The sequence below is a fragment of the Triticum dicoccoides genome, chromosome 1B (genome assembly GCF_002162155.2).
Source record: "Triticum dicoccoides isolate Atlit2015 ecotype Zavitan chromosome 1B, WEW_v2.0, whole genome shotgun sequence".
NCBI classification, from domain to species: Eukaryota; Viridiplantae; Streptophyta; class Magnoliopsida; order Poales; family Poaceae; genus Triticum; species Triticum dicoccoides.
Window position 1 is genome coordinate 116,452,433 of NC_041381.1, and position 13,799 is coordinate 116,466,231.

General features: G+C 45.5%; 2 protein-coding genes across 4 annotated transcripts; both read left to right on the top strand.

Moving 5' to 3' along the window:
* Positions 1–1,392: 1,392 nt before the first annotated feature.
* Positions 1,393–7,386, top strand: LOC119322519. 3 transcript variants are annotated; one of them, XM_037596003.1, is made up of 9 exons: positions 1,393–2,413; positions 3,296–3,493; positions 3,589–3,657; positions 3,745–3,831; positions 5,226–5,312; positions 5,398–5,460; positions 5,560–5,796; positions 5,881–5,932; positions 7,133–7,386. In XM_037596003.1, exons 1-9 carry the CDS (start codon positions 1,478–1,480, stop codon positions 7,147–7,149), a joined length of 1,746 nt encoding a protein of 581 aa, XP_037451900.1. In that variant the 5' UTR covers positions 1,393–1,477; the 3' UTR covers positions 7,150–7,386. The 3 variants fall into 3 exon arrangements, with proteins under 3 accessions (XP_037451900.1, XP_037451907.1, XP_037451915.1); XM_037596010.1 differs by lacking the exon at positions 3,296–3,493; XM_037596018.1 differs by lacking the exons at positions 5,560–5,796; positions 5,881–5,932.
* A 2,952-nt stretch (positions 7,387–10,338) lies between these two features.
* LOC119350219 lies at positions 10,339–12,157 on the top strand. Its single transcript, XM_037618158.1, has 3 exons — positions 10,339–10,519; positions 11,023–11,515; positions 12,140–12,157. The coding sequence occupies exons 1-3, from the start codon at positions 10,386–10,388 to the stop codon at positions 12,155–12,157; spliced, it is 645 nt and encodes a 214-aa protein (XP_037474055.1). The 5' UTR covers positions 10,339–10,385.
* Positions 12,158–13,799: the final 1,642 nt, after the last annotated feature.

Consider the following 13,799-nt stretch of genomic DNA (forward strand, 5'->3'; position numbering starts at 1 on the left):
CACGCCATGGTGTTGTGCGTGCCGCCATCGATCCGCCACGCAACCCCTGTGCTGCCGTCTTGTTGTTCCGACGCCATTCGGCACCTCACACCATGGTGCCGTGCGTGCCATTGGTGACGCCATTGTCGTATGTGTCACTGAACTTGAAGGCCCTGGGCAGTTAGCTAGGGTCATTTATTGCAAATTATATAAAATTAGGAGAAGGTGTTTATCAGAATCGAAAAAAACTTAGGGTCCTCCCAAGAAAACTTTAAGGTTCCTTTGCCTCCCGCCGGCACCGCCGCCGGTCCGCCTCGTCTCCGGTGGCCTTAGTGCTATGGCGGCGCGGTGGATCCCGGCCCTTACTGGCGGGAGGGCTTCGTTTTTAGACATTTCTTCAACTTTTGTTAGGTTTGTATACCGCTCAGGAAGACGAGACAACGGCGGCTCCCTGAAGATGGAATAAGGTTTTCCCCGCCTAGCCCCTGTTCCGACGGTGTGTCTAGCACCGTTGGTGGGCGTGTGGAGGCGTGTCTCCGGTGAATCTATCCTTGGTGGATTTGTTCGGATCTGGTCGTAGTTCGTCTACGTTTGTATTTCTTCAGGTTAGATCTTTCTGATCTATGCTACTCTTCATCAGCGACGGTTGTTGTTCCGCTGTACTGGTCCAACGGGACCTTAGCACGGCGACTTTCTGACTGTCTACTACAACAAGTTTTGCCCGGTTCCCGCGAGGAAGGGGCGATGACGGCGGCGTACCTTCGGCTCGCTTCAGTGCTTGTAGTTGTCTCTAGGTGGTCTACAGACCTGGATGTAATTTTTATTATTTCCGGTGTTTGTTGTATTGTCATGATTGAAGATGAATAGAATGAAAGTTCCTCGCAAATATTTTTGAGAAAATACATCACCAAAGAATTTATCTTAAATTATACAGACGTCCTACAATAACATCTTTACATAAGCCACCAATCTCCTCTAATGTACATTCAACAAAACTAATAATCTTGTCTCGCTGGCGAAGTTATTATACCATGGACACGTCATTTACTGTTCATAATTTTAGGCGGCATATTAGCGTTCACTAGAGAAGCTCTTGACCAAAAATATGCTACTGTTAACAACATTATTTGGTTTATATAAGAACTTACAAATATCGTTAAATACACTTAAATTAAATTTCGTTACACTAAGTCATAAATCACATACAGTATTAAATATTAATAAAAGCATGCCGTGATAAAATTTTACCTTACAATTTGAAATGGAATGAGTATTCAGCATTTATTCATGTTTTATGGAAGGGAGCAAATCTGTCTATAATTATGTATAAAATCGCATCAATCAGAAATTACTGCCCTATCCCCAAATTCCCGACCCCCTTCCATTCTCGCGGGAACGACATTGCAATTGGCGCCAAAAGCCAAACTTTTTCCCCTCCCCTCTCGGCCTCTCCCCACCGCAAATCCAGGCCAAACCTAGCATTCCAAACCGATCGACGATGCCGCGCACGCTCCCCGCCGGTAAACCTCCGGCGCGAGCAACCCAGCCGCCGGAGCCCGCGACGCCGTCACCCAAGAGCAGGATGGCCGACGCGCAGCTGCCGGAGCGCAAAAGGAAGGTCGCGCCATCGGCCGGTCCGCCGAAGAAAAAGAACAAGAAGACCAGATCGCCGCCGGCCGAGCCCGAGAAGAAACCTCTGCCTCTCCCTCTCCCGTTCGAGCATGCCCGGACACCCGGCGACGAGGCCCCGGTGCGGGCAACCCAACCGCCGGACCCCGCGAAGAGCAAGCATCCGCCGTCAGCCAAGAGCAGGGAGGCCGATGCCCAGCTGCCGGAGCGCAAGAGGAAGACCGCGCCATCAGCAGATCCGCCCCAGAAGAAAGACGAGACGACATCGACGCCGGCGGCCGAGCCCGGGAAGAAGCCTCTCCCGTCCGAGCACGCGTGGACGCCCGGCGACGAGGTCAAGATACTCGAGGCCCTGGCGGCGCATCGCCAGGAGAACGGCAAGCTGCCGAGAACCAAGGTGCTCTTCTCCTCCCTCCAGCTGCAAGGCCGCTTCGACAACAAGGGCTTCAGCCTGCCGGACCTCCGGCAGAAGGTGCGCAGTCTCAAGGGCCGGCACGACCACGAGGCCATCAACGGCGTCCCTGCCAAAGAAAATGAGTGCAGCCTCTGCCACCTCTCCAAGACCATCTGGGGCACTATTGCTACGAGCGGTGGTGAAGCAAGCGCAAAAGTGCCAAACGCGGGCAAGACATTCGATGAAATGTGCCAGTTGTACCCTTGTCTCACAGATGAGGTGACACACATTGTGGATGAACCCGCAGTCTTGGAGAGACTGCTCTTGGACTTTGATGATACCAAGGCACGTGCATTGGACTCCAAAATCGACAACCTCAGGAAAGAGGTCACCGAGGCTATCATGGAATCGGTAATACCTTTTAACTGAATATAAGTATTTCTGAAATATTAATAACTGTGGCAGCAAGTCCATGGTAATTAATATTTAGATGCACCTTTAACTTCAACGAATTTTAACAATCCACTGAAAGCACTAAATCCACTTATTAATGGTTGTTTGCTAGATTCTCCTGCCTGCAGTTTACTCTACTTCCATGTTCTTGAAAAACAACTTGCAGACCTCATGCATTATTGCGAAATTTGTAGATTGTTTTACTTGAAAGTCTGTTCTATCTGTTATTGGAATACCTGCATACAAGTTAGGAGGCAACTCCAGTGTATACTTCTTTCTTTCATGTAATGCTTGTATTTGGTAAAAGTACTGACTTGTTAGAAGCATTAAGTTTTCCATGAAGAGACTCTTTTTTCAGATCTTACACTTTTTACTCAATTGTATTAATATTTGAATGTCGCTAATATTGCAAAGTGAGTTGAACTAAGATGCTTGTAGACCAGTTTGGCTGCGATGTCTGTTTGGTATTAGGCCCAGGCTATCTGCGCCCCTTCATCAACTGGATAGGTGTAGCGACAGTTTGTTGCTTAGACGGCGGCTTTGGTCTTACTGTGGTATTACTTTGTAAGGTTTTGTGAGAATAATTAATAAAGTGGCCGTATGCATCGCCCAGATGCAGAGGCCGGGGGTCATCCTCCTTTTCTAAAAAAAAAAGATGCTTGTAGACCAGTTTCAGGGTACAGCTAGGTTATATTTGTATGCCATCTCCTTGGGTTTGATAGAATTATATATGTTATCAAGTCACTGAGTTCAGTGTACTGTTTTACTTGATTTAAGGACAGTAAGTTACCTTGCAAATTTTGACCAATTGTGATGTTGAATTTGGCGTCAATTGTTTAGGCAAAGAGGCAAAACCTTGAAGTGCCTAAAGTATGGCAGTGCCCATGCACTAAGCTTCAGCCAGCAAAGTCGAGAACACATAATGAAAGCATACTTTTGGTAGAGCGCTTGGATAAAATTGAGGGTGCGGGTGTTGAGATGCAGGAGCAATTGAAAAGAATTAAACTTGAAATGGCAGAACTAAAAAAAAGTTCAAAGGTACAAAAACTGAATAATGCATATCTACATCCTAACCATTTGATATCTATCCAAGGCTGATGCTATTTTCATTAACTGCTTACATATTTTAATAGGTGATAAGATGTGATTCTGCTGCGAGTGCACCTCACTCAGTTGTAGCGGAAAAACAGTTTTCAGGCAATGTAATATTCTTTGTCTTTTCTTTTGCATTGCATTATTTTACATCATTTGTTTTGTACGTGTATCATCAAGGTATTTTTGTGGCATAGGTACTGCAAAGGAAGATAGAGGCGCAAGGGAAAGTACCTCACTGCAAGAATAGGGAGGTTACCTCTAAGTATCGGCCTCCCCGCAATGTTAGTGCAGCTCCATTTTATTACATTGCCATGCAGAAGCATGTTTATATTAATAACATGTATACTGGAAACTATCAATCTAGTGGGAAAAAATTAATATGTTGTTTTTTTCTATGAAGACCAAATCAAAATGAAACCCTTGAGCACCTCTTTTTCCAATTCCCTTTTAGTACTTGTTGTTGGGGCAAGCTCAATATTCAATTGTGAAATTCACCTGGCTGTACCGACTGTTCATAGAAATCTTTACATTGATAACTGAGAGAAGTCCACTTTTCAACCCTCAACTTACCACTTGGTTTAACACTTAACCCTCAACTTTTAAACCGGTTACTTTACCCCCTCAACTCTTGATACCATTCAGGACTCAACCCTCGGATCAGCTGAAGCCGGTTTTCTGTGACAAGGCTGATTTCGACCAAGTTGACTGCCACATCACTGTTGCCATGTCAGTTTGACCCCTTCTTTACAAGTGGGACCAGCCAGAAAAAAAGGAAAGTCCCTCTCTCTAGCGGCCCGCGGCGACAAACAGGGCACGCCAGCATCGGAGTGCAGCGCTCCCCATTCAGTGCCGATCCCGAGCGTCGTCGTCGACTCTTGCAGGTACAGGCCGGCGTACGGGTCCATCACCGGTCTGTTCCCTGCGGCATCTCCAGTGCGGACGCCTCATCCACCTCCACCCGCTGTGCGGCTAGAATCAATCGACCGCGGTGGAGCGACCCCGACCTGGCCTGTGTTGCTACTTGCTAGCATCCTTCTGGGCACCTTAATTACAGAAACCGCGCGCCACTTCTCTCCCTAGCTCCTTCCCTGCCTCTAGTGAAGACGCCCCCACGATTCCGAGTGATACCGGTTTTAATTCCCTGTTCAATTCCTCTTGTATGTAAGACGGGGGACCAGCCTCAATGAGGGACGTAGACCGGCAGGTGAAAGTGTAAGAACGGGAGACGGGGGACCGGGAAGTGAGGGGAGTTGAGGGTCCGATGGAAGGGATCCAGATAGAGGGGTAGTGTGAGCATGGCAGATGGGACCATATCTATCCTCGCCACCGCACATGTTGAGTTGGCTTCCACGTGAGCTAAACCAGGTCAACCCAATGGTCAAAATCAGTGAAATGAAGAGAGGGTTGAGTCTTGAACAGTGTTGTGAGTTAGTGGAGTGAATTAACCTGTTTTGGAGTTCAGGGCTGAGTCTTAAACCAAGTGGTAACGTGAAGGTTGAAAAGTGGACTTCTCTCTTGATAACCCAGAGCATATGGAAAGAATGCACTCATTGAATACTAGCACCCTTCCATTGATAACATGACTTTGATTTTTCCACCGAAACAGTGATTTCCACCTTATATACTGCCATGTTTTGACTAGCGGATTTTGCCATCCCTTTCTTATTTTTAACAGTTAGTGCGAAATACGACATTGGTGCCGAAAAGTATGCCTCGTGTTAGGAGAGAGAAGATTGATGCTGAAAGTCAGATTCTGCATGATGTGTGTAACTTTTTTTCTTCGATTATATGGATGCTTGTTTTCACATTTGCATTTTGTGAACTTGCCATACATTTCTTGGTTACAGGTGGAACAGAGGAAGGTAGTTGCATGTGCACAACAAGGCTTTTCGCATGATTTGAATGTGGAGGTAATGGTTATATTATTTAATACACAAGACCTATGTACACATATAATTGCATACATTAATCTGGTCATTCAATAAGCTCCCCTTCTGCCATCCTTTTAGGGTGGGAAAGAGGTCTTTTTACTTTCGTATCTATGGCCACATCGTCGAGTAGCCAAGGCTACTCTTCAAACATCTTGTACATCTACAATAGTTGGGGACAAAGCACTTGGACCTGGATGTTGCCTAGTGTTGGTCAATCAAGTGTTGGATGGAAAGGCTCCTCTGATACGCCCTCTCAGGGACATAAACACAATGAATGATGCACTTGGACATTCTATTGCATGGACGCGTCAGCAAGTAATAATATTAAACTTACTGTATTAGTACTACTGACTGTATATCACAAACAATAAAGAAGTGTAAAACTTTTTTCTTTTGTAGATCCAAGATGATACTACTGCTGCCATAGTAGCACCTAACCAAGCATCTCTAGGTAACATGATTTGCTTAAGCATTGACTTCTACCATGTGAATTTGTGCTGTTGCGAAGAACATGTGCATTTGGATGCCATCATTTAGTTGTTTGGTGTTTTGTTATTTATGATTTATCTAGCATAACCGGGTTAAAGATAAAAACCTTTGCAGTAATTACGACCATACTACTCTTTTCTTTTTAGCTTTTTGTTGGATTTATAAACATGCCCAATGGCAGTGATTGAATTTTTATGGAACTAGACATGTCAACGTTTGATGCTGTCCCATCCCATCTGTAATACAAACATGCCCAATGCCATTTGATGTTTTATGGACTTTGATCCGCAAGTTCATCAAGAGACTTGAAATTAGATTGTCATCGGCACGTAATCAGTTCTTTTGATACTTTCCTTACTTTAGGGTTTTATTGGTTCTTTATTTTTCTTGTTGACACTTAATGACTTTATGTTCCCTGTATAAAGAGAGACGGTTGTTGCTTAGGAGTTAAGAAGAATTAGTAATGAAATGTCATCTGGGCCAAATCCCTGGTACTTTTCTTTCTAAATCGTTGATCTTGATGCCAGCACAGCACCAGGGTGCCGGTCGCTGGTTCCCCCAGCCCTTGCCTGGTCAGGTCAACTATCCTAGGCCCCATTTAAATAAAAAAACTATCGTGGGCCCTGAAGCCCTAACATGGTTCTTGATTATCTATTTCTAGAGTTTTTCATGGTACACTTCTTTTTCCTGCTATGTTGAAGATCTAGTTTGAAAAATGCATATTCGTTTTTATTGAACAGGTTTAGCTGAGCAGGTTCATAGACAAATATTCCTGTAATGTGACATTGAAGTATGTAAAACATCTGGTTTTCAAATTTTGGAATAACCTATAATATGATTGCATTCAAGACATATATCCCGGGTCAATCCAGGGACCCAGGGCTAGGCACCTACAGATGGGTTAAAGAGTTAACGGTTGAGCAAGGGAATGCTTGATAACTTCCCATCCGTATGCAAACATTCAGTGGGCGCTACTATTTGGGAACGAGGATAAATTCTCTCCTTCCTGAATGCTAGTCTTTCTCTGTGGAAACATGCAAGTGTATTATTAAATTTTGGATGCCATGCATCAATTCTGAATTTGGACAAGATTGGTGGAATTTTATTAGTACAACTCTTGAGTGATCTTACAATTGTTTACAATGTTTTTTTTTGTGCGCAGGCAAGAGGGATGAATAAGTACCACCTTTTGCGCCTGAGCTGAACTCCGGATCATTTTGTATATGATAGTGGGTCTTAGTCTTAATGTTATAGCTTTTTGCGAGCTTTGCATGAACGAGCTGGGCAGATTAACTTGACAGAACCAGATGTATCATACACGTTGTACATCCTTCTTTTGGTTATTCTAGGCTAATTGATGTGTCGCAGCAGCGACTTGCAAACTTAGTTAGGTCTATCTGACCCAGCAAAGCTGATGGTGTGTGTCTCTCTTTCTCTCTCTTTATATATATATATATATATATATATATATATATATATATATATATATATATATATATATATATATATAAAGTAGGATTTTCTATCATAGCTTGCCCTAGAAATAACTATCAGAACCGTTGATCAACGCGTCAAGATTGGAACTGCTCACATGTTCACGCGCCTTATCCTCCCATTTGATGAATTATTTGAGGTGGGTGCCAGGGCAAGTACTGTCTACTTTATCCTGCACCGGCCAGCGAAAAGCCTGCACGTTGTGGCCCGACCCGTGTGTTCGTTTGAATCCATGTGGCCTTGCAAGTTCCACTCCGTGAAAAGCGTTCGAGCAGGTTCCAATCCATACGGACCACGTTGTGCCCCGTTGTGCCCCACGTGCTTCACTGGCGCGGTTGAATTTTCTCAAAAAACAAACTAGGCGCGGTTGAACAGGTTCCAAACCATCACGACAGTTCTGGATGGCCCCTTTGACTGAACCTCGAGCTACCAGTGCAGAACCTAGTTAGAGTTTTTTTACAATGTGTACGCTCGTCTTAATTAAAGTTTTAGCAAGGACGGATGGCTAAGCAAAGAAGCCGAGTATACACGTACACATGTCAATTGTTTTTTTAGTACTCTGGTTTGTGTGCATGCGCATGTTCTAACTAGTACATGCGCCATCTATACGGGCGGTACGTATGCGTACTTATCTAAATGACCGTGCTCCGGTCGGTATTACGTATCCGAATATATGCGTCCAGCCAGAGAGCATGATGAATCTAAATGCCTGTGCTCCGGCCGAATATCTGAATACACTTGATAAGTTGGTTCCGTAGATGGCTTGATATGAGCTAAATTGCCATAACTTTGATGAATGATGGACATCGGTTCTTCACAAAAATCTATTTTGGCAAATTTAACGGTTCTTCATGCTATCAATAGGGTGAACAATGGCTCGGCAACGGTGGGACACCGGTTCCTCAAAATGAATATTTCGATTCCAAGTGCAAATTTCACGGTTCTTCATAGCAATCCCTCGCGCCTGGTCAAAAGCCTCTGAGTAGGTTGAACGGTTCTTCAAGGTTCTTCATGGCAATCTTCCATTGCATCGGTTCTTCGGGTTTGCATCATTCGGATCCCCTCGGTTCCTTGTTTCTGTTGCATCGGTTCTTCGGGTTTGCATCATTCGGATCCCCTCGGTTCCTTGCTTCCTTTGCATCGGTTCTTCGGGTTTGCATCATACGGATCCCCTCGGTTCCTTGCTTCATTTTCATCGGTTCTTCAGGTTTGCATCATTCATATCCTCTCAGTTCCTTGCTTCCTTTGCATCGATTCTTCGGGTTTGCATCATTCGGATCCCCTCGGTTCCTTGCTTCCGTTGCATCAGTTCTTCGGGTTTGCATCATTCGGATCCCCTCGGTTCCTTGCTTTCATTGAATCGGTTCTTCGGGTTTGCATCATTCGGATCCCCGTGGTTCCTTGCTTCCGTTGCATCGTTTCTTCGAGTTTTCATCATTCGGCTATGCTCACGCATGACCCTGAGTTAGCTGGTCAAGTATGATTTCCATTAATTAAAGATTTAATGTGTAGTCATCGGACGTCGCCACCTATCTATCGGTCGGTTCCATCACCCCATTTGCATGTTCTTCATAAGAGAGTCGGTCGGTTCCATCTCCCATTTGGCCGGTTCTTCACGTAGTACCAGCCTCTCACATGGAGGACTAGACTATACATTTGGTTAATTATGTGATGTTTATTTCACCTAACTAAAATCAAACAATGGAATGTAGCCCGCTTGATTATCTTGTTAAACAAGCGTCCATCGATCCATGCAGCACACACACCACGCATCCCTGGCATCCCTGGCGTACGGCGATGACATGTGGAGATGCCATCATGTGGCCTGCGGCCGCCTCGAAATGTCCCGTCCAACTCTATCTGTAGACTGTAGCCTGCTATACGCGTGGGTCGTACAGACTGTCAAAAATGATCCCTTCCCATCAATTTTAGACAGCCGGAGTCTCGCGCATGCATGCATCTGCTAAAAAAGCTAAACATACTAATGCCCACGCACCACGCGCTGGAACTGAATCTTGTATGACCGCAAATGTTTTAGCTGAACCCACGTCAGCGCACCCTCGTATTATTACTTTCGCATGTTTGTGTTTAAATGGTAATCTTTCTGGCTGCTATATAAAATACCTGATTAGCATTAGCTCCTGGTTGGCAAGCGCGCGTCACCTAATCTGCCCCAACAGCATGCCAGGTTGACTCCGTTGCATCCGTTTTTCATCAGGGCTACACGTTCCATCGAGCAGCATGGGCGGTCACATGCGCATATCTCCCCATCTCAACCCCACAACTGCAGAAGGACCACCTGACCCTGCCCCCACAGCCGCAGCTTTTGCCTGACCAAAGCGGCCGTGAAAACTCTCCTAAAATCCCGCATATTCTCTCTCCCACTCATACAACACGAATCACGGAGCTCGCGGTTGTGGCTGCGATAGCTATTTCTACAGTATGCTATTATAGACACAATTTTACCTATATATATATATAGATGCAATCACGCTTGTTCGTGTTGGGATCTGGTCCTTCCCCTTTCCTTGTTTGCATTTTCATGTTATTAATCGCTAGATGATTATTTCCTTTTATAGCAGAAGATGGACCATGCTGCCTGCGCGGGCACAGTGGTGCACAGGCACTAGGCTGGCATGACGACAGTCCGGCGGGTAGGGGCCCACCTGCGATCGGTTCAAACGGTTCGGGCTTTTTGGAGAATCGTTCTACCTATATTCAACTAAAAAAATAAACTTGGTCCTCCATCTCGCTTTTCCACCCTGCCTCAGACCTCTGTCCCTCACATATCTGACAGCCTCTTCGTTGGTGAGGTAAGAGAGGAGGGCCCGCTCCTCTGTTTTTAGTAGTAGTTTCTGCTCTCGAGTCCTTTAGTACATGGGTGTCCCTCATCGGAGTGGAGGCTCCATCGAACTCCTTCCATGGTTGTTCTTGTGCGGGTCGCTGCTGTGGTCATCCTTGCCAGCCTCCTCATCTCGATTTGGCCTGGAGTTGCTCTCCAAAATAACCTCCCTAGTTCTGCGTGTGCCGGATCCGATCCTTCTTCTCCCGCAAGGTTTGTCTTCTGGGTGTGAAGCAAGTATTTATGCCGACAGCTCGTGTTCCGTTTCCTTTTTCCACCTAATAAACCCTCCATCTTTCTTAAGTGGGCTACTCCTCCCCAATATCTAGTTTCCTGCCAGTGTTGGTATTGTTGTGCTTTAGATCTGGAAGCCACAAAGCTAGATCAGCTTGGTTTGGTACGATGCATGCCTTGTTTTCCATCTTTGAGCATCGTTCCTTTCAAGCCATGGTGATGTGTTGTAGGCTCTTAGTTTGCACCGTGGCTAGGGCCAGCTTCGATTTGGCTTTGTCTTGGTTTCTTCTGCCCACTCAAGGGGTGCTCAAGGCTTCAGTAAAAGCATGGCTCCGGTGGTTAGTGTGCGCCGCAGAGCGACTGCAACTTTACTGTCTTGTTGGTTGCAACCGGCGTTTTGGTTTGCTGGTGGCAAGCTAGCTTCGGTCAGCGGCGGTGTTGTAGAAGCCTTTATATTCCTGGTTGATGATGCTGCTGCGTAGGGAAACATCGGGTGCCAGGATCCTCAGGATCCCGAGCCCGAGCGACGAGGTGGTCCAAATCTGGCACGGGGACCGGTCGGCGATCCAACCGGCCGACCGTGGTGACCGTGAGCTGCCACGACCAGACGGGCTTGGGCTGCGATCTCTGCCGCCTCGTCCTCCTCTTCGGCCTCAACGTCTTCAAGGGCGACATGAGCACCGACGGCCGCTGGTGCTACATCGTGCTCTGGGTGGCCGCCTCGCGCCGGGGCCGGGCCGTCGCATGTCCTCAAGGAACGCCTCGTCGAGCTCTGCCCCGTCCCCGCGCCCTTCGGCGTCGACAGCGGCTACCTCGCAGCCGCCGGCCTCCAGGATCCCGACAGCCTCGCGGAGCCCCAGGTGTTTCTGCTCAAGTTCTGCTGCTACGACCGGACGGGCCTCCTGCACGGTCATCCTGTGCGTTCGGTTTATTCGGTTTACGTGGTTCGGTTTATATGGTTTTTTGGTTTATACGGTATTAATACTTTGGTAAATACGGTATGAAAATAAAATATGGTTCAGTTTTGATATATACCAAATTATTTCAGTATGATTTCGGTATATACCATAAAAATCAAAATTAACGCGAATTTGAAAATGACGTATAATAATTTGCAAATTTATGACTCAATACATATACTATTTACACAAATAGTATATGACTACATATATAAGTATATATGAATGCCTTGATTCATTTGTTGATGGTTATGGACGTGCTTAGCATTTTAAAACGAGAAAAATGACAACTTTTATGGTAGTTCATCTCAAGAAATATAAATTTATTTTTTACTTTGGTTTATTCGGTTAACCGTTCGGTTTTTAGGTATATACCATAAAAACCAAAGTTTAAATCGGCATGAAAAGTTCATACCATACCGAAACCAGAAACCATAAATACCATAAAATCGGTTCGGTTCGGTTTATTTTTGAATGGTTTTTCAGTTCGGTTTTCAAATGCACAAAGTGACTGCAAGGTAATACTACTGCTAGATAGATTTCAGTTCACCACCTCTCATATCGTCTGTGCTTCAGATTATTAGATAATGTGTGTGTTTGTCAACGAACTGCCTAATTGGCTAACTCAATTTCCCCGCAGCTTTTAGGTACTGCTTGATCGATCCTGTCTATGTCGATGCCATTTTACACGAAATTGCTATTTTTGTTTGGGACTGGTGTAATTGTTATTTTTGTTTGGGACTGACTAAAGAACAACATATATAAGTATGTTTCCCTCTGTGACTCGCCTGATGATCGGACAGCCGAGCCTTCTTTACATTTTTTTGGTTTACAATCCTCTACAACTACTACCTCCGTCCGGGTTTTCAGGGGGTGTTTGTTTCCAGGAATTTTTTGATGTAGGACTGGAAAAAGTCCCTCTTAGAGATTTTTTAACCAAACAGGAGGGACTAATAAGGACTAAAAGTTACTTTTTGGGACTAAATGAAAAAGACTCTCAAGGATAGTCTTTTTTGAGACTTTTTGGGACTTTTCCAACAATGCCCCTTCCTGCACTCATTACCCCGCTGCCCATGGTGTTGTTTGCTTGTTATTTTCTATATACTAGGGATAACATGGTCATTTAATAACTTTTAGGAAGGGACTAGGGACTTTTTAGTCCCTGAAAACAAACAGGGAGAAACTTTTTAGGGACTAGAAACTTTTTAGTTGGGACTAGAAAAAGTTCTAAAACTTATGAACCAAACAGGGCCTCAAGTCCCCCGGACCAAAATGCATGGACCAAGACGCAATGTGCTGTAACTGCGCTGAGATATTCTAGCAGAAGGAGCGACCAATGAGCGCGTAGTAACTGCATGCATGGGAACGCTTTGATTTTGCCTGTGCATGCTGCCAAAAAGTAGTACTCTCTCTCCCTTGATTACTTGCTCTCTCTCCTAGGTTTTTGTCCAAAATGACCACCTGTCCAACGGAATTGCCAGAAAAGATCTTCTTCGGATGAAAGTGACAAAAAAGACCCCCTTGGCCGTGGCGGCAGGCGCGCCAGCGACACGTGGCACCTGCCGTCACGCCCGGAGGCGGCAACACTGTTCATTGTATTGTTCGCGCGAGCACCGCGGAAAAAGGCAACGAGGCGAGTAACAGTACATGCCGCCTCACGCAGTGGCGGCAGCACTGTTCACGTGAGAGTGAACAGTATTTTCGAAACAATCAAAAAATAGCAGAAAAATAAAAAAAACTGGATTCTTTTTGGCAGCAAAGACAATCGAGTGTTCTAAGTGGGTGCAAAATTTCAGAATTTTTTGAATTTTTCTGCTTTTTTTAATTATTTTTTTGAAATTACTGTTCACCCTCTCGTGAACAATGCTGCCGCCACTACGTGAGGCAGCAGGTACTGTTCGCCTGTTTTTCTCGTTTCTCGCATGAACAGTACATGAACAGTGTTGCCGCCTCCGGGCATGGCGGCAGGTGCCACGTGTCGTCTGGCGCGCCTGCCGCCACGGCCGGGGTGTCTTTTTTGCCAATTTTATCCGAAGGGGGTCTTTTCTGGCAATTCCATTGCGCAGGTGGTCCTTTTGAACAAAAAATCCTCTCTCCCTTGCAGGCGTGCAATGAATGATTACTAGCTCATCTCTCCCTTGCATGCAACGCAGCGTTTTACCTTTTGCGTGGTACAAGCGTGCGGTGTTGAGGGGAAGTCCAAAACCTGGCCTGGATTGAAACTAATCCAAGTCGTACTAGACTGCTTTTTTCTATGGTTTTTTCTGGGACTATCACTGGTCTCCTGGTAGACTGCTCAC